At 43.2% G+C, this 22804-nt stretch overlaps 1 protein-coding gene across 2 annotated transcripts in view; it reads right to left on the bottom strand.

The window, feature by feature from the left end:
- The window catches only part of KLHL1 (kelch like family member 1), a 230053-nt gene that overhangs the window by 179797 nt on the left and 27452 nt on the right, over positions 1 to 22804 (bottom strand). Inside the window, exon 2 of one of the 2 annotated variants that reach the window (XM_066620078.1) lies at positions 13148 to 13330. The exons of the other annotated variant lie outside the window; for it this stretch is intronic. Within the exon in view, the coding sequence (XP_066476175.1) occupies positions 13148 to 13330 (183 nt within the window). The remainder of the gene's footprint in view (positions 1 to 13147; positions 13331 to 22804) is intronic. 2 annotated transcript variants of the gene reach the window in all.

The raw sequence follows: 22804 nt of genomic DNA, 5'->3' as shown, positions 1-22804 counted from the left end.
TGGAAATGCCCAGCCTGGTGAATTGGGCAATTCGCTGCCAACCCCCTGAATCAGCTGTTCGCACTAAAACTGAGGATGTCAGTTCCTCTCCTGCTGTGAACTTTTCTTCCTGTAACTACTCTTTAATACAAGTGGCACATTTTAACCCATTTCACTGTCTTGTGTGATAATTGGGGAGTGAACAAGCAAAAGGAATAGTTCTTCTGTTAGGAAAAAAAGGTTGTAACCTGAGCTTACTTATGTCAACTGTAGTTATTATGCTCTGCTTGTACTTGAATTCATTTTTGATTGTGCTAGGTCAAGGGTTTCCAAACCCCGGTCCAGGGGCCAGATGCGGCCCGTGGCAAGCCTCTATCCGGCCCACGGCCAGTCACTTGTCTCCTGAAAGCCTCTGGCCAACTCAAGTGAACATGACCAGACCTGTGCTCTGATTGTGTCTGGAGGGTATTCTGAGGGCCAGAGAGGTTGAATGAATGAGCCCATTCATTAATTTATTCACTCATCCAAGTTTCATCTCAAATTTATTTATTTAAATTTTATATTTAAATTATTTTTCCGGCCCTCAACACCACGCCAGATATTTGATGCGGCCCTCTGGTCAAAATGTTTGGAGACCACTGTGCTAGGTTAATCTGAGGCAGCTTGTATCATTTCTGCATAGTAACAAGAAGCTTAGAAAACAAAATATATCTTAGGTGAAAAGGAAATTTGCTAATGAAAACTGTCCTCTAAGTCACATGATTCTGCCTCCTAAACTTTCTAAAATCAAAAGTTTTCAACTATGAGCACTTGAAATTGTTGTTTATCATTAGTTCAAATGAATCATTTCTCCCAAGATGTGCTTGTTCGTATACAAGCAAATATATGTGTTTCTATTGTTATAAACATCCTCTTTTTCCCCAACATGTATGCAGTCTATCCTAATTCCATTCTGATTTCTAACTGGCATTTCTGGGAGCTTGGCAGGACTTTGCCCTGAAGAGAGTGATTTAATGCTGAACACTTAGAAGAGGTCATGCTAATCAAGGGCCTTTAAGGGGTAGGAAGGCTGTAACACTGCATGGCATCTGTGTGTCTCCTTTTCTCCAAGCTCTTGGAAATGTGTGTGCCCCATTCTGATACAATTTTGCTACAAAAACAAGTCCTGCTGTATACCAACTTAAGGTTTAATGTTGCTCAGCAGTCAGGCCACCTAGACAGATTTTTTTTTTCCTTCCAGATTCCTATGTGAAGAAGCCTCTCCCATCAACAACCTGAGCCTGGTGCAGGATACACCCTGTCATTTTGTCACTCAGAACTTCTCTGATTGGGTGCAGTCAAGCCTTTTATGCGCTCTTGGAGGGACACACTCAAATTCAATCAAGTTCAGAAAATTCCCAGATGCAAATCCAGGAAAAGGTCTAGATACTCCAGTCCATCAAAAAATGCTTTTGCTTTCTGTGTGCAAAGTCCTGTAACTATTCCCACTATGGAAGCAGAACAGTGTCACCATCTATGGAGAAACATGTCCATGCTGCTGAGCATTTTTGTTTGCCACTTCTCAAACCTTTGGAGGTTTCCATTTTGTGTGTTTGGAGATCACTTTCCCACTAGAAACCTTGTCCATTTTAGACAATCTTTTTGACAAGCAAAGACTCACGCTATATATTGTTTGCCTGTATTGTTTAATTATCTTCTTTGAAAAGCTCAATCTCATGGATACTGGTCACCTAGCTAGAGGCATTTTGAGGTCATTCACACTGCTCAACCCCATCAGCGATCCCAAAACTGTCAGACACTGCTGAATTTAACCTCTCACTCTGGAGTATTGCTAATTCCCCCAAGTTGAATCAATTTGAGTTACTGTGTGTGCATGTAGGATACATGTAGGAAGAAACATGTGCATATGAATGAGTTAATGTTAGTGTTGCTAACAGCATAATCCTATTCATGTCCACTCAGATGTACGAGTAAGTCCCACTACATTCACTGGGGCTTACTCCTAGGAAAACTTGTATACGATTGCAGCCCAAGTTTGGCTCATGCATGTCAGCATGATATTTTACATGAATCTACCTGTTATTCTACTCTTTCTGTTGGTTAATAACAGTTCTTCGAGAGGTTTTAGAAATTTTGGTGCAGAAACTGGCTTTAGCTTCAACTGAAGATGAATGACTACCTATTCTATTGTTGTTATTTCCAAGTTTTTCACAGCCTTACAATTTAGTTTTGATGCAGCACAGAGGGTGTGTGTGGTGAGCATACCAATGATTCCTAACGGAATGAGCTGCTGTTGATTTCGGGTAGATTAGAAGTTAAAAATAATATACAAGCATGTCTGTAACCTTATCTACCAAACACAAATGTGATTTAGCTCTTATTTCACGGTCAAGCTTATATTTGTTAGAGCAATTCTTTTCCATTCCAAAAGGATTTGAAAATGCTGTTGAACTGAAACAAGTATAAAATTAAATTCAGTTCAAATACACATGAATACAAATATTTCTATTAAATCACTGAATAAAAATTGTATGGGAGAGACAGAACACCAAATTTTTTCCCCCTGTAAAATCTCTCTTTCTCTGTTTACCCACCAGTACTTTATCACAGCATCTCAATAGTAAGTATTTATGATGTACATACCCTAAACTGCCTTAAATAAATCAGAGAGATCACATGAAGAGAACATAAAAGTCCGGCTGGATCAGGCCAAAAGCCCATCTATTCCAGCTTCCTGTATCTCACAGCGGCCCACCAAATGCCTCAGGGAGCACACAAAACAACAAGAGACCTGCATCCTGGTGCCCTCCCTTGCATCTGGCATTCTGAGATAACGAGAAAGATGCTTTGTATTATGTCCTTGTCGTAGACATTCTTTGGGCAAGACAGACGGAATCCAGGATTTGACATCCTTGCAAAAAAAAACAGAAATCAAGCCTGTCAAATAACAAACAGTCCAATCCTATCCCCAACCTATCCCACCAAAAATGCATGTGTGGCAAACTATGGTAATGGAGGTAGAGGGAGGTACACCACCTCTCTTGGTGGTGTATGTTCAAGGAAAGAAAAGGAGTGGCGTTGTGCCTTGTCAATTGTCAAAAACCTGATGGTGTGCCTTGACAATTTTAGTGCCTTGTCAGTGCACCGTGAGATGAAAAAGGTTGAAAATGGCTGCGATAGAGCATCACGTTTTGCAACACCATAATTTGAGCTGCGCTGTCGGAATGAGAGTTCTGGCAGCAGAGCACAATGATAAGATTTGGGCTTTACAGTATAGCAACGGTTTCTAAACTTTTCAGCCAAAGGGCTGCATCAAATATCTGGTACAGTGTTGAGGGCCGGTGGGAAAAAAGTAAATAATAAAATTTAAATAAATACATTAGAGATGGAACTTAGATGAATGAATAAATGAATGGATTCAAATATCCAGGATTTCTTCAAACACCAACACAGCCCAAGAAATAAAGCACACACTTAAGTGGACCCCCCATTCCCCCACCCCACAAGCACAACTCTGGTTGTGTTTGGTCAACTGGGCCAGAGGCTTTCAGGGGATCATAGGCTGGCCACGGGCTGCATAGAGACTGACCGCGGGCTGCATCTGGCCCCCGGGCCAGGGTTTGGAGACCCCTGCAGTATAGAATAACCTTTCCTTGAAGAATGAAAAACTTTCCTGTTATGAAAGCACTATACAGTAGTGCCTCAGTATCTGTAGGGAGAGGGGTTCTGTTCCAGAACTCCCCACAGATACCAGAAACCACAGCTATGTGGAGCACCCACGCCAGTGGGTGTCGCAAGGCGAGGACTTCCATTTCCTTCATGTACATTTCCAGGTCTTGTCTAGAGAGGTCGTGTCCATTTGCAGCCTCTGCAGGGTTCAGAATGACTGTTAAAAGGGGAAAAAAGCACTTCTGTTTTTTTTGTGTTTTTTTTTGGCAAAACCAAAATGTCGCTTCCGGTTTTGCCAAAAAACCGTAAGTCACATTTTTTCCTAAGTGTCATGGTTTGGGGTATTTCCCCTCCCCCTGCCTCTTGCAAGTTTCTGAGATCCCTTGCTGAGCTCTATGTACATGGCATTTCCTGCTAGAAACCAACACTGCTGAGTGGTTGAGCCAGTGATTGGGTCAGATTCCTGCCTGCTGTTGTCCAGGAAGAGAAAGGTGGAGATCAGGTAACCAATGATGTCATTAAAATTGAGGGATTAACTCACAAGCAGGTGGAAGTTCTTCTCCTCCTCCTCCTTCAGCTAACACAGGCTCTGGTGGGGAGCACCAGACACAGCCAGGAGCACCCTTGGGGAATGCAAGAGGAGACTGGTGGTTCCATCATTCAGGCACAAAGAACGAGCAGTTATTAATCAGAAAGTGTTAGCCTTATGTTGTTTTGGGATGCGTCTTCTTTACACCATGCTATCATATTCTAAATTGAACTTCACAGGTAGCAGTTCTGAGTTTGCAAACTCACACAGGCATGAGTTTGCAGACAATAATACAGATCAGTGCCATCTGTCCTATTTTCACTGGTCTGTAGGTTTACAGGAGAACTTAACCCTTTTTATTTTAAATTCAAGTCCCCTAATTCTTTTTTTGTTCAATTGGTTCTTTTCCCTCCCTTTTATTAGAATTTCAATAAAGCTTTGCATATTACAGGTTGAGTTTCATTATTCGAAAGGGTTCCATCCCAAGAACTCACTAGATGGCAAAAAACACACTACAGCAAATCAATTTAAAAAACAAAGTTTCTTTGCTCTGGTGATTTAAAAAGAGCCTTGCTGACCTTTGTAATGCACACAGAGGCAATCAGTGTCTCTCCAGGCACTTAGGCTTCACTAGGAGGAAGCAATCCATCCCTTCACCAGGAGCTCCAGCAAGGGGGAAAGAATGGAGAAGGTAATAATTGCTGCCATTTAGCCTTCTTTCAAGTGCTCAGGAGGAAGGGAGGAGTGAAGAATAGATGGAATTATTATTATTGCTATTAAGATGGAATTATCTAAGATGGAATTATCTAAGATGGAATTATTATTATTGCTATTATTATTATTGCTATTAATTTTTTGTATTTTATTATATTATTTAAAATAATTATTATTTGGAATTATTTTAAATGTGAGGTTTTCAATGTGTATTTACAGTGGGAATTCCGTATCCACAAGGATTTGGTTCTGAGACCCTACATGGATGCCAAAATCCACAGATGCTAAAGTCTGGGGGTGTGACACTGATAAAATTACATAAATTGCCTAAACTTGAGTGAATGGCACAAACAAGGCAAGTGCTGCAGCCAGATACAGCAGTGAAATGGCAGGAGGCTATAGAAAGGTATGTGGAAAAAAAATTTCTTTAGTCTTTGGATAGCTAAATGAATTTAGCTGATAGCTAAATAAATGTGGGCCGCAGATATAGCAGGCCCACTATATTTGGTCAGGATTTACCAGGGCTGTGAAAATGCACAGGCTAGTACCTTTATCAAATAATAATTTGAAGTTTATGTGGGATTAGCAACTCTAGACAATGTCTGCAACTCTAGACATGTCTACTCAGAAGTAAATCCAAACTGATTCACTGAGACTTACTCCTAGGTAAATGCATCTAAGATTGCAGTCTAAGGGTCCAATTCTATCTGGGCCTTACACTGGTGAATCTTGCAATCTGTCACAGTAAGGCATGGGCTACAGGTGCAGCCAGCACTCCACTATTCTGCAGGTTGCTTCCACCAACACAAAGCCCCAGAAGCTGCACACAGGTGACTCCAGCCTACATAGCCGCTGCCATCACTAACAAGTTGGTGACAAGGGTGGATTGGGGTGGGACAGGATGGGAGGGGCAGTAAGGGGAGAATCTCAGCAACAGCCACACATACTACATTCTATCCTCCCTTCCCAGTCCAGACTCATCCTTGACTCGCCTCACACCTATGCCTGCTAAAGAGCTGGCATAGGTCTTAAGGCACCCATTGGAGACCAGGAACACAACAGGGAGGTAAGTAAAACTGTTATTTACTTACATCTCCTGGGTCGTCTGGTCTCCTGCTGGCCCATAGCATGCAGTATATGCTGCTTTGGTGCTGCATGCTGTGGGCCTGTGAGGGATAGGATTGGGTTGCCAGTTAGTTACAACTAACACCAGCTCTCAGTTATTTTAACAGTGGTTAGTCATTGCTAATTTTCTTAGAATAGAACTATGTGCTTTAAAAAACTGCAAATCTAAGAAAATGGGGTGTTGAGTAACACTTTGCCCTGAACACTCGGCCAAATAAACTTGTTTCTATGAAAATTCTGAATGTTCTATATACTAATAAATGTCACCCAGGTCAGATTTTTATAGATGTGGTGTTACTTGATACTTCAAACTAACAGTCTAGATCAGGGGTGCCCAAATTTCGGCCCACATGCCACCTGCGGCCCGCTGCAGGTCCCCATCCGGCCCCCAGGGGGCCCCCATCTCCTATGGGCACTCGGCCCTCACACCAGCCCGCGCTGGCCCGCCACACAAGCTCCGCGCCTTTCTTTCCCTCGCTGCCACTGAGCTCAGATCAGATCTCCCCCCCTTATTAGGATGAATGGAATCATAAACTGGCATGAAGATCCCCCCCTTATTAGGGTGAATGGAATCATAAACTGGCTTGAATCCATTCATTCATTTTCCGTCTAATATATTCATTTATGTAAATTTATTCAAATTTGAAATGTAAATTCTTTTTTTTTTCCGGCCCCCAACACAATGTCAGGGAGATGATGTGGCCCTCTTGCCAAAAACTTTGAGCACCCCTGGTCTAGATCAGTGGTTCTCAAGTGTTTAGTGTTGGGACCCACTTTTTAGAATGAGAATCTGTCAGGACACACCCGAAGTGATGTCATGACCAAAAGTGACATCATCAAGCAGGAAAATTTTAAACAATCTTAGGCTGGAATCCTACCCACACTTACCCAGGAGTGACTATCATTGTTAAAAAAGCATATATATAGTAGCCTGTTAAAAGTACAGATCTGTAATTTTTCCCTAAATGCAGTCACATACCAGTCTAATATATTAAAAATAAAATATTGAAATGAATGGGGACCCACCTGAATGGGGACCCACCTAGTGGGTCCTGACCAACAGTCTGAGAAATACTGGTCTAGATTATCTGATAATAATTTTCTTGCATTATAGAGGTTGTAATAGATTCTTAGACACAATTTGTTACTCTGAACCCTCAACATGCTATTATAATCTTATCAATGCAGTGCCCTAATACAATTTTAAATACAGATAGTGGTACTAATTTGCTTGATTTATGCAGTTAATGCATTCAGCTATGTGTCAGGCACTCTTTGAGATGTCAGTGTTGAGTCATTTGGGCTACAATTTTATATCATTATATACACATATTAAAATGTGGGAATTATTTCTTGGAAAACACGAAGAAAGTTTGTGATGTACAAAATAAAATTTACTGTGCAATCTTATGCCAAAGTTGCATTGACAACCTGCTACACTGACATGGGGTCCGTCATATCCTAAGCCCATCCAGCACAAAGGACGAGAGGAGAAAGCCTAGGAAATTTTAATCTGGCACAGCCCTCCCAGTAATGCCCCCAATGTCCATGTAAACACCAGTATAACACATCATTCATAACGCAAAAAGTTTGATGTCAGTGCAACGTAAGCCTGATGTCAGCATGATGACCAAACATCAGCCTAACATGCAGCAAGCCAATTACCACATCTACCCAGTCCCAGTGCTGGTGAAGCTATGCCAGGGTGATCCAAACAGGGACAGGCAACAGGTCCAATGAGTACTCACAGTTAGGATAAAGCCCCCTGGGCAGACCCTAAGAATGAGTACCGTAGCAACAGACACCACCAACAACCATGAGGAGATGCCCCAATGGCACTACATGTGCACACGGACACTAACATTCAACAGAAGGATACCCCAGCTCCCCAATGTCTACAGGAGCTCCTGTGATGTAAGGAGCAAATGGAAAGAAGTAGAGAATCCAGCAGCATGTTTCAAGTCCGCTTATACCACTTGCACAAATACACATGTCCACGAAATACCTTTTTTGCCCAAAGCAAAGCAAAGCAAAAGCATGAAAATAGTTCCCTTAGAAGATGCAGCCAAGTAAAAACATAAAAATCTATCTGTAGCAAGGATTAACATACCACAGCTGGAAGGAGCCTTTTTCCAGCGAGTGACCATGACGGTATCCATGTGCGGACTCAGCCAGGATGCTCCCAGCCAGGATGATAAGGAGTGCACTCAGGTAGCAGCAAGAAACTAGCAGGACCCATGTCAGCATATGTGATAGCAGGCCACATGCAGACACAGCTGTGCAGCAATGAAAAGCCTCAGATGGCATTCCCTGACCAGCAGAAGGCTTTGGGGAGTAACATGGGGAAAGCAGCCAGCTCCTGCCTTACTCCTTATTTAGAGGAAGGAGTGCTCCCAAGTCAGTCAGCCCTGGGGAAGCATTTGACAGGCAAAAGAAGGGAGAGGGAGGTGGGATGGGAAAAGATGGGTAGGTTGAAAATTGCACAGAGTTTATCATTTTAAGCCAGGTCGCTTAATTCGTTCATTCATTCACCTTTATTGGTATATGAGACATACAAACAAAAAAGTAGGAATAAATAGTACAAAAGGTTACATGACCATTACACCCATTTTAACATTGATTGGAGGTCAAGGAATAAAATTTTTATGATTGACAGAGGTATCATCATGAGTTGATTATCTGTGTTAGTAACTCTTACAACACTGGACACATTCGTTTATATCAACTTATTAAATGGAGGGAGAACTCTGCAGCGCTGTATTACCAGTTTTATAAAGGTTGCTAATTGGATAATGAGCGATTCATCAACGTCATTCAGCAGATGTTGCAGAATGAATTTGTCAGGATGTCCTGGAAATTTTGAAAGTATCGGGTCTAAGTGGAGTAAACAAATATCCTTATATAGACTGCAATACAATAATGTGTGGGTCAGGCACTCTACTGTCTTGCTGTTACAAGGGCAAAGTCATGCTTCATACGGACTGCACTGAATCTTCCAATTAAGAAGTTAGAGGGGAGCATGTTGCATCTCACTAGGGTGAGGGCACGTCGTTCTTGTGGATTCTTCAGGAAAAAAAGATAGCTAGCCATTCTCAGCACATTTGGTAGTATACCAATATATAAAGAACAGGTTTTTCGTGCTGCATCGTGTAATATTTGTTGCTCAATATCTAGCAGTCTTCCTTTGAGGAGCTTAAACACCTGGGATGGTTGAAGAGCTCCCAAGGAGTCGAGAGCAATACCCATGGTTTTAACTTACTATGAAAATAGTTTGAAATCAAAAAGTGAAAAAGGATCTGATAACACGCCCTTAAGGAAGGGATCGTTGTTTGATATATAACAGATCCGAATCCAAAATCTGAAAGAATGAAGCCATGCCACTGTCTCTAGTCTGATAGCTCCTGCTTCTAAACATAAGACAGCATAAGGTACACAATGTGGTACAGCAAATACACAGTAAAGAAAAGTTGTCTGGATCCTTTCAACAGAGCTATTAACAACAGACATCCAAATAGGTGAGGCAAATAACAGTTTGGACACAACCTTGACTCGAAAGATCTTTATAGCAGCGGGGATAAAAGAATTGCCAAAACGGTAAACTGCCTAAGATGTCAAGTTTGCTGCGCTAATCATGGCTTGACGATAAGTCCCCCAGGATAGCTGGTAATGAAAGTAGACTCCTAAATTGCTGGATATTTTTACCATTAAAAATGCAGCTTAAAAGGACCACGAGGAAGGATCACTGGAGGGCTGGGAGAACACCTGACCACTAAAAAGGGAGGGTAAACCCAGACCCCAGGGAAGAAAGATCTGAGGGGGTGGAAAAGGAGACAGAGTGATGGAACTCCCTATCCACATTGCTCTCTGAGGCTCTGATGGGGCTAGTTGTGCATGGAGCAGTAATGACCAAAACAAAAGGGCTCTCGTCATGTGGTCCTGTGCACCCTGACACCATGAGGAGACACATACAGATGAGTCACAAGGGAAGCCTCAACAGCACTCACATAAGGCACTCAGGTAGGTGGTGAAAGCCCCACTGTACAGACTCTGGGAGTCAGGCTAACAGGTCAAAGTCCAGTGAAAAGGCTTACCTTAACCAGTGATATATTCATCTTTTGATAGTTGGCCAGAAATGCTGATGGCAGGGATAAAAGGAGCAGTGGAGGCAGATCAAAAACTATATAGTTGTTCTCTAACCCCTCAGTCACAGCAGGAGACAGGCACAGAGCACCTGATGGAACATTTAGCATCCCACATTACTGCAAACAAGCACACCTAGATGGGTAGGTATAGCACATGGACAAATCAGAGGGAGATCCACTTTGTGAACTATTTGGTTGAAAAGCATTGTATGAACATTCTTAACAATAATAAGGTACCTACTGCAGAGATGTGCCTATCTAGCCACACCCACTCACATTCTCTTTGTTTTATTACTGGCACTTATGAATGGTGGCCCTGGGGTGGATGTCATCGATTTGTCCACCCTGTCCTGCCACAACTCTGTCTTATATACATCATGGCAGCAGACCACGGGGGCTCAGGACCAATGAAGAGCACCCCTCACCACTGGAGTCCAAAAATTCAGAGAGTGAGGATGCTGCAGACCTAGAGAACAGAGAACCCATCCACCCTCCCCTACAGAATCCCACCATGAGGCCAGATGAGGTAAGAAACTAACTAGTGTGGGAAGATCCATATCTGCTAAGAATGAGGCAACAAGTATGATCAGGCCAAAGTTTTTATTGCATAGTCTCAAAGACAGAACAGCATCTGAAAGAGAAACAAAGAAGAGGGGTTGCTAACCATCTCCTCTAGACAGAGGGGTTGCTAGCCATCTCCTCTAGGCAGGATTGTCGTGCAGTTACCCAACACACAACCAAGTAACAGGTGCCAGTGAGGTCTAGCTGCATGGGTTTCACCACTGTTGTCAAGTTTGCAAAGTCACAGGGGCCTGGTGAAACAAGTGGGTCAACAACCTCATCAAGAAGCAGCTGGACTCAAACTGCTCACTGCAAGCCAGCAAGCTTTCCTTGGTGTCTGCATGGTGTCTTCACCTGTGGGACAACTGCCTGTGGGAAACAAGGAGAAACACAGAGAGGGAAACAAGGAATAGGCAATGGCATCAGTAACGCATGTTCTCTGGTTCAAGATGCATAATTCATGTTGTGGGGGAGAGTAGAGTGAGATCCCACTGGAACTCTGAAAAATTGCTGTCTGCGTTCCAGATGAATGTCTGGCCAGCAGTGACAATGGTTGGAGTACTTGGCATTCACCAAGAGAGAGCAGAAATTCACTGCTAGTAGTCATCCCAAACAAAAGAGATGGTTAGGCAACACAGTTTATAGTAAAGGCAATAATGAAAGATCAATTGGGGGGTAATGACCTGAGATGAAGATGTAACGTTAATGTGTGGTGACATGAAAGTCCCTTTTCTTTGCTTACCTGCATGGGGTGCATTTTCCTTGCTCCCTCCTGATGGGGTTGTGAAGTAGACGTTTTGTGTGTGCAGAGTACCTGCAGTAAGAGTTCTGAGAAGGTAAGAATTTTGAGAAAACAAGTAAAGGATCTTGCCATGTGTGTGGTGAGGGGCAACAGGTTGCTTGTGCAAAGTCCTCCCTTCATGCATGGTGTCCTTTCTCTATAGTTCTCATCACCAAAGTTCCTGTGCATGTTCTCAGAGCATGCACAAGAAGAGGCCAGAGAGCTATAGTCTTATGCCATGTGCCCCACAATCTGAGATGTAGCTGCCAATAGTCTGTATCCTATGTTCCTCCATAGGGAAGTTGGTAAGATGGAAGAAGTGAAGGAGTTGAGCTTTTCTGAAGTTTTTTTCCCTTCCCCATTTACTTCCTATGCCAGCTCTGTCATCAGCATGGCATTCTGCAGATGTCAGTAGCACATCTATCATCTGGCATCCTTCCCATGTCCACCCCATTTGCAGGTTTCCACATCAGGGGTACATAGTCGTGGTGCACTAGCATCCACAGCACATCTATTGGCAGAACTGGGGCTTCAATTGCAAGATTCTCATTGCGCCAATGTCTAAGGGTACGATCCTAACACACTTTGCAGCACCGACATAAGGGCAATGCAGCGCAGAGGTAAGGAAACAAACATTCCCTTACTTTGAGGAGACCTCCATGAGTGCTCCCCAACTGCAGGATGCAGCACACGTCCCATTGGCACAGCTATGCCAGTGCTAGAAAGTGGGTTAGGATTTGGGCCTAAGGAAACAAATATTCTGTGCAGCTCATACTGGCATATCTGAAATGTATATTTGCACCTTAAGAGAACGGCAAATGAATTAATTGCCTTCTTAACCACATACATGGAGGTGGTTATGGTTTTAATAATATTTCCATGTACTACACCCTGAAGTTCTTTTCACAGCAGGTAATTTACATGATGCTACACTACAGACAGATCTCTGCCTCTGTGAGCTACTTTGAACAGGGGAGACACATAAGTAATTTGCACTTCCTCAATACGCAACTGCAGGAGCTGCCTGAAAGGGGGAGGTTGATGCACTTACATCCCTGCAATGAGAGGACAGACATCTCCCCTCTCTAGACAAGACTTGGAAGTGTACAGGAAGGAAATGGAAGTCTCTCAAGCATATCTTGCTGTTTCTAGAGAATGCCAGAAGAAGCTTCATATAGCTTTTTCTTTTCAGGAAACCATTTTAGGATAATGGCAAATAGCAGAAATTATCTCACAGAGGGAAAATTATAAGTAGGTCAGGAAACACTGATATTGCTATTCTGTCATGAAAAAGTAATAGAAATAAAGAAATAAATCTTTCTCCCTGTTATCATCTCACTGATACTATCAGAAACACAGTAATTGGTTTTTAATATTGTCCTTCAAAAGTTGAACAGAAATTTACCTTTAAAAGCTAAGTTTCTGTATTGGAACATTCCTCAACAACTCACTGTATCACTATAATGAAAAATATATGGTATAAACCTGGGTACAGTTTTGTTTAGCTTTCACATTGCAGCAAGTTTAAGATGACTGTAAAATATTAGATTTAAAATTGCATTTTATTTAAGTGTCAGAGCATAGTTCTGTGGACACATCAAATCCCACATGTTTTTTTAAGCACCAATAGTTGTGTTTTATCACTACCTATGTGCAGGTATCTTACGGTTCCCAGCAATCAGGATAACATCACAGAGCTGCTGTTGTTTCAGGTAGCTTTCCATCTTCCTGAAGGTTTGTTCAGCATGGTGTACCGCTTGATAATACTCCTCAGAACTACTGGAGTCCATATCACATTGAGGTGTCATGGGACGGCTAGCTGCTGACAACCTGTCAATGCCATATAAAAAGAAAAAGAAAAAAAGAAGCTATGATGAACAGCCTCTGGAAGTAATGACTCAATTATAAACTTTCAAAGCTGATAAGAAAAGAACTCAATGTGTTTTTTCCTGTACTTACTGCTTAGAATCACAACAGAGCAAAATTGTTTTAGCCAGCTATATCATGTTATTAACAAATGGGAGGAAACCACTGAAAAATATATCTGTATCTTTGCACTGTGTTATTTAAACCTGAAAGAATCACAGTATTCAAATGCAGATTTCCAATTCAACCTCACTGACTGAGGTTGGACTCCTATACATACGTACCTGGGAGAAAATCCCATTGATTGAAGTAAGTACGGAGCTTACTTCTCGGTAGACATGCCTAAGCATGAACTATGAGTTTAGTTTCCACATCATACCAATATAGAGCAAAGAACATTCACCTCAATCCAAGGCCATATACCAGAGAAAAGCCGCTTTTGCATTTCTGGAAATGTTTGTACAGTCCTAGCTGAATGGGGAATAATATATACAAACAGGTGCTGTACACAAAGTTCTCCAACCTTATCAGATATGTGTATACAAAACCTTGTAAAGGAAGCTAGAATTACAATGATCAGCTGATACAGCCTACGTCCTGTCCCTCAATCTACCCTCTACTTCAAAGCCCCCTTCCACTTACCTTTCTCAGTGTATTTGCTTTGGCAAGGAGCTCTCTCCTCTTCCTCAACTTGTTGATGCTTGGTTCACTGGGATGGCTATGTGCCAGACTCAAGGAGTATTGTGAACTGTAGCTTTTCTAGTGCTACTGGCCCATCACAGTGTACTAGGAATCAGGGAATGGAAAAGGAGGCATTTCTCCCTTCTCCTGTTGCTCAATTGAAGAGAAAAAATAAGTGGGATGAAGAAGTTTGCAGGGAGGCAGGCATTTGACGGAGGTGTTGAAAGGAATTAAACTCTGTTGTGCTCCTAATGCAGTGGTTCTCAAACTCTCATGGGGAATTTAAGCTGCTGTAAGTGTTGGTGGGGGCAGGGGGAGGCAGCGGCACAGCCCCCAGGATCATGGTGCTCAGGGGGCTGCAGGGACTGGCATTTACTTACCAGTCCCTGCAGCAGCATGCTGGGAGTGTGGGGAGCCCTGCCCAAGCCTCCGCAGGGCTCCTCAGCCTCCAGAAAGTGAAAGCAGAGTGACAACGCTCCACCTCTACAAAACTGGAAGGGGGCAAGTCAGGGCCCTCTGGATGGGGCATTGCAACGCCCCAGTTTGAGAAGCCCTGTCCTAATGCTATCGTTGGGGGCGCAAAAAGGTCGGAATGAGACTTGGACTTTGGTTCAGAAATAAGTGAGATATTTTACAAGTTGGGGCAAATGGTTTGCCTTCTTTGAGTTCAAGATGCACCCAGAAACATTTCCCATAATTACTTTTAACAAATCCACTACATTTTCACCTTGGACCAAAAAGTTTTAGATCAACACACATAATGCATTATTTCAATATCTCCCTTCGTATATTTAAATATTTCCACACCAAACCTTATTTTATAACCTAACTAGCAGCCCAATCCTAAACCAGCTACTGCAGGTGGGATGGGCACATGCACTGTTGCAAACATGCCATAAGGCACATTGCACAGCGTGGTGGATCCTGGTATTGGCAGACAGCACTGTACTTGCCTGTCAGTGCCAGTTGGAAGCCAACACCTGCCGGAGTAGGTAGGTGCTCTGAAAGGCAGGGGAAGGGAGGAACATTGGCAAGGAGTGGTGCGGTGGGGTGGGGTGGGGTGGGGAGAGGGCCGGTGGGCAGATCAGACCCAGGAGGGGTGGTAATGGTGGAAGTGGCTACCACCATATCCAATCCTCCTCAGTGGCAGACCTCTCCTCAAGATGCCCTGGGGCAAAGCGCCATGAAGCCACCACTCTCCCTGCATGAAGTCATCCCCCCACTCACCTGGACCGCCATGGAGCCTTACGCAGCTCCAGGACTGACAGGACAAGCTGCCTGAGGCTTCCCTGCAGTCATAAACTGTGCTTCCTGATTTCTGGAAGCACAGTTTCCAACTGCATCAGGAGCCTCAATTAAGGCTTCCCACGTGGCCCTGAAGGCACGCGAGTTCCATGCCCGGGGCATTTGCCCCGTTCAGCTAATGGGAGGTCTGCTGCTGATCCCCCTTCCCATGCCTAATTTTCCAACATGGAGCCGCTTCATATGGTGCCAGCGATTTTGCTGGCATGAGCATGAATAGCCCCACTGCGACTGCTGTGGCTTACCCTAGGGCAGCGGTTTTCAAACTGGGGCATCGCGATGCCCCAGCCTGAAGGCCCTGGCCTTTTTCTCCTTAAGGGGCGGGGGCAGGGGGAGGCAGGGAGGAGGCAGCGATGCAATCCCCAGGATCGTGCCGCTCAGGGGGGGCTGCAGGGACTGGGATGCACTCACCAGTGCCTGCAGCAGCTGTCTTGTGGTGCAGGGAGCCCTGCGCAAGCGCCTGCAGGCCTTCCCAGCTCGTTAGAAGTGATAGTGGGGCGATCGCACTCTACTTCTACAAAACTGGAAGTGGAGCACGATCGCTCCACTTTCTCTTCTAATTTCCTTGCTACTGATGCTTTATTTAATTTTGAACATGTATCCCTAGAGTAGATAATGGTTATGGTTGTCTTGGCTGTCAGAAGATAAGAAATGTTATGCCAAGTATAAAACTTCTATGTTTCCTAAAAACAAAAACAAAGGTTTTCAAAGTCTCAGTTTAGTTAAATATCTGTTCTTACTAAAGACAGCCTGAGGAACCTTTTATTCTTCAATCTACTGGATGTCTATCTATAACAGGGGTGCCCAAACCTGAGCCCGGGGGCCACTTGCAGCCCTCGGGGGCTCCCAATCAGGCCCTCAGGAAGTCCCCAGTCTCCAATGAACCTCTGGCCCTCCAGAGACTTGCTGGAGCCCATGCTGGCCCGATGCAACTGCTCTCAGCATGAGGACTACTGTTCGACCTCTCACCTGAGCTGTGGGACGAGGGCTTCCTCCACTACTTGCTATTTCACATCTGTAACGTAGCAGTGAAGGAAAGGCTGGCCTTGCTTTGTGCAAGGCCTTTTATAGGCTTTGAACTATAACTTTTATAGGCCTTGAACTATAGGCAAGACCTTCATTCATTCATATAAGTTCCAACTCTAATAAATTCATTTATGTAAATTTATTCAAATTTTAAATGTAAATTAATTCTTTTTTCCCCGGCCCCCGACATAGTGTCAGAGAGATGATGTGGCCCTCCTGCCAAAATGTTTGGACACCCCTGCTCTAAAACGTGCAATGTTCCACTGTGATATTATGATGTCTTCCCCTTTGGGACACCACCAGCCGTGGTCACCTATAGCCCAATTCTTGACTTGAACTGTCCTAAGGACCATGTTGCAACAACAGAAAGCACTTCTGCTGTTTCAAAATGGGCACTGGCAGCACACACAGCACTCTATCAGAGGCCATTTTGCAGGCACTGCTGCAAGCTGCAGCAGCACTGCAACGCTGCAGCCAGCTACAATCGTGCCCCGTAAGGCAGTGGTAGGGGTGGGGAGGGGGTGGCAAGAGGCAAAAACTGGGTAGGGAAGGGAAACAATGCAGGTGGGGAAGAGTTAGTAGCAATGGCACATGCCAGATCCTATCCCCTCATTTAACTACCTCCTCACCCCCTTTCACCCCTTTTTGATGAAAAACTGGAAGTGAGTTTTTTTTGGAAAGAGATCATGTGCAGCCTCAGAAGGCCTTCCAGAGGCTTCTGAAAGGTATTTCTGGTTTGATGAAAACCCATTAAACCAAGCCACTTCTGGTCATGTCTGGGAGTCCTCTGACAGCCCCCCACATATCTCAATATCCGCAGGTTTGGTATCTGCAGGGTGTCCAGGAACCAATCCCCCACGGTAACAGAGGGCCGACTGTATATCTTTTTCTCTCATAGATGGATGGATATGATCACTGCAGTATTACATTTAAACAAGTGGAAACCACACAGGGTATTTCAGAAAAGTATATTTTCCCTTCTGAACAGTTTTATTCACTGCTAAATACAATTTGACTAAGAGCTGAATAAACCATAAGGTTTAGTTTGCAGGAAAAAGAATGACTAACAGATTTTCCTGACAACTAGATGAATTTTGTATGGGCAGTTATCTGAGGGAGATGTACGGTATGAAAAGTGGATTTGTGTGTGAACTATCTGTCATATCATATACTTGGATTCCATGTGCTTGAACATTATGTCAGTTTCATGGTAAGTTAACAGATGAATGGCACTATCCTAAAAAGATCTATGGTCGTCTGAGTACTTCTGAATTCAATAAGCATCCTGTCTACAAGGATTTTCTGATGGTTGAGACCAAGATCACTTTATTCAGCTTTGAGTCAAATCGTATTTAGCATTTTCATCTTGTGATTCACTGAAACTCCAAGATCCCTCTCTCCTGTTGTGCTGCCAGTTGAAGTCAATATACCTTTTAATACTTAATAAACAATTATGCAATACTCTAGTTTCAAGAATGTCCTTTCTGGCTATTGCTCTGTTTTCTTGTCTGTTGCTCTGGTAGCAACAAACTGTCCAGTCTGAAACTCAGTGAGAACCTAAGTGAATTAGGACTCCATGTGAAGTGCCTGTTCATTTCAGTGGCAAAACTCCTACTGATTTAGATGGAATCAATATTATCATCCCAAATGCAAACTACGCTTTGCTGGATACTGCTGTGAATGTTGTATATTTTTCAGCTTTATTCACCTTTCTGGCAATACATGAGTTATAATAATCAAAGCAACCATCACACCTGTTTTGCTAGAATATATCTTTGGAGATCAAGGACAAAAATTGACTTTTTCCTCTCTAAGCAGGGTTTTAACTAATGACTGCCTTAACTCAAAGTGGACCAATGAGGCATCCTCAGGGGCGGGGAGGGGGTGACACCCTAGTAACCAAAACTGTGGAAATCGTGGCTTTTAGAAATAATACCATCATGTTATATACCAAAGGTTCTCAAACTGGGGCATCGCAACATCCCAGTCAGAGAGCCCTGGCCACTTTCCCTTAAGGGGTGGGGAGGAGGGAGGCAGCGATGTGATTGCCAGGATAGGGTTCGTTGTGAAGGGGTAACAGGAGCTTGGCTTGACTGGACTGACCAGAGCCTCCTGCAGCCTCCCAGGGGTGCAGGGAGCACCACACCAGGCTCTGCAGGGTCCCCTGAAGCACACTGTCTTTGAAAATATTGATCGCGACCCACTTCCAGTTTCGCAATAGCAAACGGCCACTTATGCTCCGCCCCTGGGGGACGCCCTCAGAGGCAGAGCAGGAGCACCCGTGAGCGCTCATGGGAGGCAGCCGAACACTGCCTCCCAGGCAGCATCTCCGCACCAACTGGACCACCCCCCTCCCCTCCTCCTTTATAGGAGGAGACAAGATGGGCACCCTAGAGCGTAAGTGCCTTTCTAAGGCACCTGTCTCCTATCCTCTTATAAAGGAGGAGGGGAGGGGCAGCTCAGTCGGTGCCCAGGTGCTGACTCTTTGTTAAACCCCACCCTTGTTAGAAACAAACAAAAGCAGCCATTCCTTAAAAGAAGTAGACTATGACCTCATCCTATAGTGTGCAGTTTTAATGGCCACTTAAAATCTTGCTTTAGCTACAAATTCTGGCATGTACATTTATTGCCAAGATTCAGCACATTCTGCCTGCTTCCCATCTCCTGCTCTCTCCCTGTTCTGCCCAGGAACAACCCCTCCCTGCCCATGAAACACACCCATGCCATCCTACCAGCACCGGCCTGGTCAATCAACCATGGAAGCACAGCTCTGGTGCAGACTGACTCAGCAGCTGGCTCCGTGCACCATTGCTGGACTATTTATGACAGCCTGGGAGCCAGGGGATTGGCCAAGGCCCCTTCAGTGAAAGCATCTCCGCACTACAGACTATCATTCCTTTAACTGTTACAGGTCTCATGTTTCCCTCTCTGTAACCAACTGTTAATAAAAGTGGCTCATTTACCCATATCTTTGTCTCACATGCTCATTGCGGAGTGCATAGCTAAATGAAGATATTACTGTAGAAAAATATATTACAAATTCCCATAATGAAATAATGTAGCACGATGTACTGTCCACAGTGTGGGTTTCTTTTGTTTCTATTCCCTTCTCAAGTAGAGGGAGGAAGAATACCATCTGATACCATTTTCCTATCTGAAGGAATTTGCTTTTGTGAGTGAAAAGGATAATAGGAGTAGTCTGCCGAACTTTTCAAGCAATGTAATTTGCATCAGCCAAATAAGTATAAAGTAAAAGTATTCTGTTTATTTTTTCCTAGCAGCAGGAATTGTTAATAACATGCATATCTTATGAGCAGGTAATTAAACCTAATTATATAATCCTCTAGCTAGTCTTTTAATTCAGTCTATTATGTTTATGAAGTCTTCTTTATTTATTTCTTTTGTGTTTTAATTTAAGAGATTAACAGAAAAGGATGTAAGGACATTAAGCAAACAAACATTCACCAGCACCTTAGAGATTTTTTTTTTTAATAATCTCTTATACTAAGCAGATTTGAAAGGAAAGAACGTGATTTTTTATTTCAAGAGGGAAAGGCATATTACCTTACCAAACGAAAACAGGGAAATCTTTGTCATGTAGCACTTTATCTCCTGATCAGATTACTGGATCCTCTAGCCCAGAATTTTCTATACTGATTCCAAGATCTCAAGAAGTTATCTCCAGATGTATTGCCTTGACATGTAACAATGTTTGATTTTTTTTTTATTATTATTATTATTTCTAGAGAGGGGTCTGGTTCAGATAACCATCTTGTGATCAAGCTGCGAAAAGCCTTAGGTCACATACTCAATCTTCTCTCTCCTTCACCTTCACACAAGGAAGGAGACTGCAGTTTTCACTTTCAGATTTGAATAGACTGCAATTTCCTGTTATGTATGTGGTTTGTGACAACTGTGGCAAGTACAAACTGGAATCAAACCATGGTCTAAGACTCTAATTTGTGAGCCACCCACAGTTAGAATAAACGCCAGTATTTTGAGTTTGTATGTTAACAGGAAACTGAAGCTTATTTAAAACTATTAATTTTTCATTTTTTCCTGTCAAATATTTATAATGTTGTAAAATTATGCAGACCTCAGTGGTAGAGTATGTTTTGCAGACAGAAGCTTCCAAGTTCAATCCCACTTAGTTCAAAGATGTTAGGCAACAGGGCAGAGAAAATATATCTCCCTGATATACCTTCAAGAGCCACTGACATTCGAAATAGACAATACTTGGCTAGATGAACTCGGGAATAGCTTTGTACCATGATTAATTAAAGAATCTTTTCCAAAACAAAGCTGTGACGACAGAAGTATTAATGGAATGATGACTACTTATGTTGCTGTCTGTAACTATTTTGCATAGTTTTGCATAGCTGGTAAGATTTTAAATGTTAGTGCCACAATACAGTATGGTAGTAGAATTTGTGCTGGGACCATACGTACTTAAAATGTTGCTGCTGCCACAGCATGGAAGAGATGTCTGACCAAAAGTGTGTTTCAAGGGAGGACTAGAGAGGGAAAGGGAGTTGGTGCTGCTGACAATGCTTTGTACCACATCCCAGTGGCAACAAGGTTGCATCAGCAAAAATAATCCAAGTGAACAAAATGATGACTTCGGTGTTAATAACATCCTATTTGTTGTGCTTGAATATTTTACGGTAGAGCCAAGCTTTCCAGCTCATGGTTCGTGATTATAATTTTGTTCTTTTAAAGCTAATTCAACAGCACAAAAGATTAGTCTGGCATTAAAAATGTGTGAAAGTTCTTTCATTATCCATATATTGTACAGCAAAAGACAGTGCAGGGCAGAAATCCTCCTCCAGCCTCTTCTCTTGGAACAACAAAACAAATGTGTTTCATTGGAATCAAATTATATTTGAAAATGTTCATTTGGATGGTCTGCTAAAGAACTAAGAGCCCAATCCTGTGGTCAGCGGCACGGCACGTTTGCAGGGCTCACTGCCAGGCTCTGGCCAGTGCTAGCCCAGCGCCAGCTGGTGCTGGGCTAGCGCAGGGCAGTTGCCCAGCTTCCGCAACTCTGCGGTCTCCTGGACCGCTGAGCTGCAGAACAGTAAGCAGGGGTGTGGACAAAGGCAGGGAGGAGGCGCTCCAGGGAGGGGGAAGGCCGGCGGGGGGCAGAGAGAGGGCGGAGGGAGGCGTGCCGAGGGGGTGGGTGGGAGGGATATGCACGGAGCTCTGAACTAAGGATCCTAGGCGCTCATGCAGGGCTGTGCACCCTACACAAGCACCTTTACCTTACCACCAACCTTTTGGTCAGTGGTAAAGTGAGTAGCCCTATTGCAGGGCTGCTTACCTTACTCGGGGGAAGGGGACGAACATCCCCTTCTCCTGAGGCACCTCCCGCAGTAGCACAGGAGGCGCAGGATTTGGTGGTAGCCCTCCTCAGTGCCGCCGGCCTGGGCACTCCGGGCAGCTCAGGATTGGGCTGCCTGCTGCTAGCCTTTCAAAAGAAGGTTGACATTTCTTCTGTTTTGCAAAACAGAATCTTTAGGATGGGTCAATATAAGACATACATGACAGCATTTTTATTAACTTACAGCCCAATTCTATCAAGGGCCTGTGCCGGTGGAACATGTGTTCTACCAGTGCGCACTGCTACAAAAGTGCTGTTAAGTGGCATTAAAATATCACTTAACTGAGTTAAGGAGTTTATGATACAATGGGCAAGAAAGGAGCAGTGGGAGAGCCTGTGGACTAAAAGACTAAAATTTGCATTAAATGTAAATCTTAAAGAGAATTTTTACAAAATGATGTATAGATGGTATATGACACTAGTAAAATTAGCAAAAATGTATGAAAATGTACCAAATAGATGTTGGCAGCGTAAATGGCAAGAAGAAACATTTTATCATATATGGTGAACTTGTACCAAAGCAAAAAAAAATATTGGACTTTGATACACCAGCAAAAGCAATTGATATTGAAAGTAAATTTACAAATGAAACCAGAAGTCTTTTTGTTGGGAATATTCAATTATTTGATTCAGAATGATATTGAAATTATACTTTTATATATGACAACTGCAGCAAGAATGTTGTATGCCAAGTACTGGAAGCTTTCAGAGATACTGTCAGTTGAAGAATGGTGGGCAAACATATTAGACCTTCCTGAAATGGATAAACATACAACTTTCCTTAATGAGAAGTTCGTATAGACTTTTATAGACAATTGGAAACCATTCATGGACTTGCTGCACACAAAGGGGAAAATGGATCAAAAGAATTATAGATTTAATGAGTAGATAATGGATACATAGAAAAAAATTTTCTCTGTTCTTGAATATGTATTTTAGAATAATTATTCGACTGTTTAAGATACAATACCTAATAAATTATATGAGTATGCAGAATAACAAAAAAATGTAAATTTAGAACTCTGCATTTGCCACACAACTTCCAGTAT

The sequence above is a fragment of the Tiliqua scincoides genome, chromosome 3 (assembly GCF_035046505.1).
Source record: "Tiliqua scincoides isolate rTilSci1 chromosome 3, rTilSci1.hap2, whole genome shotgun sequence".
In the NCBI taxonomy this organism is placed as follows: Eukaryota; Metazoa; Chordata; class Lepidosauria; order Squamata; family Scincidae; genus Tiliqua; species Tiliqua scincoides.
This window is presented reverse-complemented; position numbering and strand designations above follow the sequence as displayed.